Source organism: Siniperca chuatsi, linkage group LG1, assembly GCF_020085105.1.
Source record: "Siniperca chuatsi isolate FFG_IHB_CAS linkage group LG1, ASM2008510v1, whole genome shotgun sequence".
NCBI classification, from domain to species: domain Eukaryota; kingdom Metazoa; phylum Chordata; class Actinopteri; order Centrarchiformes; family Sinipercidae; genus Siniperca; species Siniperca chuatsi.
This window is the reverse complement of record NC_058042.1, coordinates 2232501-2235905: the sequence shown is the minus strand read 5'-3', so window position 1 is coordinate 2235905 and position 3405 is coordinate 2232501. Positions and strand designations below refer to the sequence as shown.

The 3405-nt window shown below is 43.3% G+C and overlaps 1 protein-coding gene across 2 annotated transcripts in view; it reads right to left on the bottom strand.

Annotated features, from left to right (window-relative positions):
- Positions 1–128: 128 nt before the first annotated feature.
- Positions 129–3405, bottom strand: part of LOC122881907 (USP6 N-terminal-like protein) — a 29056-nt gene continuing 25779 nt past the window's right edge. For both annotated transcript variants that reach the window (XM_044208664.1, XM_044208667.1), the window contains one exon: positions 129–3377. In XM_044208664.1, the coding sequence (XP_044064599.1) occupies positions 2695–3377 (683 nt within the window). In that variant the 3' untranslated portion in view covers positions 129–2694. The remainder of the gene's footprint in view (positions 3378–3405) is intronic.

Here is a 3405-nt window from a genome sequence, read left to right as displayed (position 1 = left end):
CATTTCTAGGTCCCATCTATGTGCTTGTGAATTGTCAATATGCTGTTTGAGAATTCATACGGAAACTTGTGTCAATTCAGAATTCACCTGTTCCTTCATTCAGACAGACTAAGGAAACACACAGAAAATCAAGAAAGATAAAAGTTGTATTGTTTCAGCTCCAGGGTGTCAACAGTTTCTTCCAACTCCTAACAAAAAAGTGCAGCAGATTTCAATGTAGGCTACAACAAATCTGTAGCCAAGAATGAAACACTTTGTTTTACCTCCACTGACCTGAAGTGTTTAACAATGTCATACTACTATAACTTCATCTCGTTCAGAGAAACACTGAAGAAAACTACCGGCAACTTGGGTCAACTGTGGAAACTTTGATACACAATTATTCAAAACATGTTTAGATTAGCTGGAGCTTTAGCATTGAAATACAGTCAAATGTCATATAAAGCCTGGACATATTCACATAATTCAAAATAATGGCATTAAATTGCAAGATTTTTTTTTTTATATTTCTGATTTGTTGCCATTTGGATGAATTCTAAATGTTCAAAACTCTTACTACAACATTGCTGCTCCTCTGGGCTGGATCTTAACCTAAAGCAACCACAAGGTGTCAGCCTTTTACTATTTCTAAGCCCAGAGCTGAAGAAATGGTTTTTCCTACCATCAGATGGGAAAACTGGTTGTAACTCTTCTTACCTAGTTCTACAATACTGTACATTTCTACGCACAATGTTAACAAAATCTGAAACATCTAAATCCAGATCCTCTTCTGTAAGATTAAATAACAAAGCCTATTTTCACCGTTCGAGGAGCTCAATGGAAATGCAGCAAATATTCCAATTCTTGAAAAGGATGAGCACAAGAGCGGTTAAATGACTTGGATGCCTTTCTTAAGAGGATGAAACAATAAATTACTGAGCTAGAAAACCACTTATTTAAAATGAGCTCAATAGGTTTCAATGTGTACAATCGTAACAGTGAGCCAGCTCACCATGTCAGAGGCTTCACCTGAAAGTTTGTCCTCGTGTTGTGTCAAATGACCTCACTTCCTCTGTTGTTGTGCAGAGTTTAACATCAACCACGTCCACAGAACTGAAGCTGATCCAAATAAGGCATCGAGACATTCATACAAAAATAAAACTGTAACTCTGCTAGCAAACATTTTACAAAGGCTGACGAAACGTTACAAAACTACAAAAAATGTTATTTTATTGTAAAGGGCAATGCCTCGGAGACTTCTGTATGCTTTCTGATTCCTTCAAAGTGACTTTCCGGGTAAATCAGACTTTTTCAGCCAAACAGGAAACGGTGTGGACGTGGTCTCGAATGCTCCAGAGTCCTGTAAGGTGTCTTGACAGTCAGTCAGTGTAGCTGTGCCTCCTGTGAGAGCCAGGTATCTCAAATTCTGGGAAATGAGCACAATGCAAATAATATTTCCCCCGTGCACGAAGAGTGAGAGAAGTGTGTTTGAAAGATTAAATTGTGAAATCTGTAGAAACACACAGTTGTAGACATCGAAGTGTCGTGGAAGGTTCGGCTGTTCTGCACAGATTGGGGTTTTACCTAGTGTTAAAAGCATTTAGTTAAAGTAATTAGATAATAATTTCCATTTTAATTTTAAAAATGTAACAATACTTGTAATTTCTCTGCAATTAAAACCACATTCATCTAGTTTGCACAAGGTAGTATTCCACTTTAATTCCACTGAAGTTTGGGGATTTGTGAGAGACAGATTAAAAACAGAATGGCCAAATTTGTAATTTGAACCTGTTCATTGGAAGACACTGTTGTCTTTGAGTAATTTTTGTGACTGAACTTGAGCGGGACGCAAAGAACCCGTGCTGTCCCAGCGGAAACCACTGTGGGTTTGCAACATTGTTGTTGCGTGGAAAATACTGCACAATATAGGCAAGATGCAGCACTGTAGGTATTATAAACCAAAGTGGTTGGATAGGGCTGGCTTGGCTAATTTCACGTAGCTGAGTCAAATACCATTGCCAATGTTTACTCACAGCCCACTATTATTGTTAAATATCGTTATGAGATTAAAGATATGTATATCTGTAAATTTGTCTTCATATTTTTGCACACACAACCTTTGTCTTTACAAATAAAGCCTAAAAACACGGAGATAAATTCCTTATTTCATCACACACCAGCGTCACACCCTCTCCCAGGAGTCGTCCCTCTCCATGTCCTCCTCAGAGGTAGCACTGGTTTTAGTCCTATCTTTAACTCTAACTGTCCCGCTGTTCAGGACCAAACAGCAAGTCCACCTGCCTTTGACCTCCAACTACATATCTGATGACCTGGACGACAGTCACACTGTCACGCCTAGTGTATAGAGTCATTACAAAACGTTAGAAAGTTAAAGTTAGTTAGTTAGTTAGTAACTTTATCTCTTAAAAATTGACAAATTTAGATTCCCAAAATTAACATTGGTCCTGAAATTGATAACACATTTTTAAGCAATTATTGCTTGACATTGATCATCTGACTCATAAATCGTACTTCCGTAGTTCTTCACCAAAACATTAAGGGTAACCTCATCCACCAAACTGTTTTAACTGCCTAAACCTTGACCTTTACAGAACCTTTTATGCCAAACAGGTGAAGAAGGCTGAGCCAATTCATGCCATGGACACATAATCCAATAAATGGAGAGGGAACACAATCAATAAATTGGTGCTCATCTCATGAAATGTCTGGAGCCTGTGTTTCCTCTGATGCCTCGCTGGAGTCCTGGTTCAGGTTGCTGTTGGTGGACAGAGCTGAGGCCTGCTCCAGCAGCTGGACCAGGTAACTGTCCTCAGCCCTCTCTGCTGCTGACAGACTCTCAGACTGAGCCAGGCCCGAAGCCGGCGAGGCCACCTGGGCTACGGGAGCCGAAAGAGTCCGCGGGACCTTGCAAGAGGACCGGTCGGTGTTGACAGCCGAGCGAGCGGCCACAGACGAGTCGTCTGTGGGGGCTGGCGAGAGTGCATCTGCGATCTGTGGTTGCATTTCACCCCTCACCTGATCTGGAGGTGAGGGGTGAGCCGCTGTGACCACTGCTCGACTCCCTGGGGGCCGGTAAGGGGGCGGTCCCATCAGCGGGGAGCCGTCGGGGGTGAGCGGGGCCTGGCTGTGGATGATGATGGGGTCCGGGGAAGGCAGAGGGGCCTCCTCCTCTTCCACAGCATCGAGATCCCTGGGGTCCTTGGAGGGGCTCTGGTCTGGGGATATGGAGTCAGGCTGGTGGGAGATGATGTGGAGGCTCAGGCCTGCTTTCGGCAACCCGCTGGCGGAGGACGGCTTCCCTCTGGAGGGCTGGACTGGACTCAACAGCACCGGCAGCTCCTGACCCAGAGGCTTACGAGGCAACTCCTCAGGCTTCCCTGAGAACAAAACAGGTGCGTAAAGAAT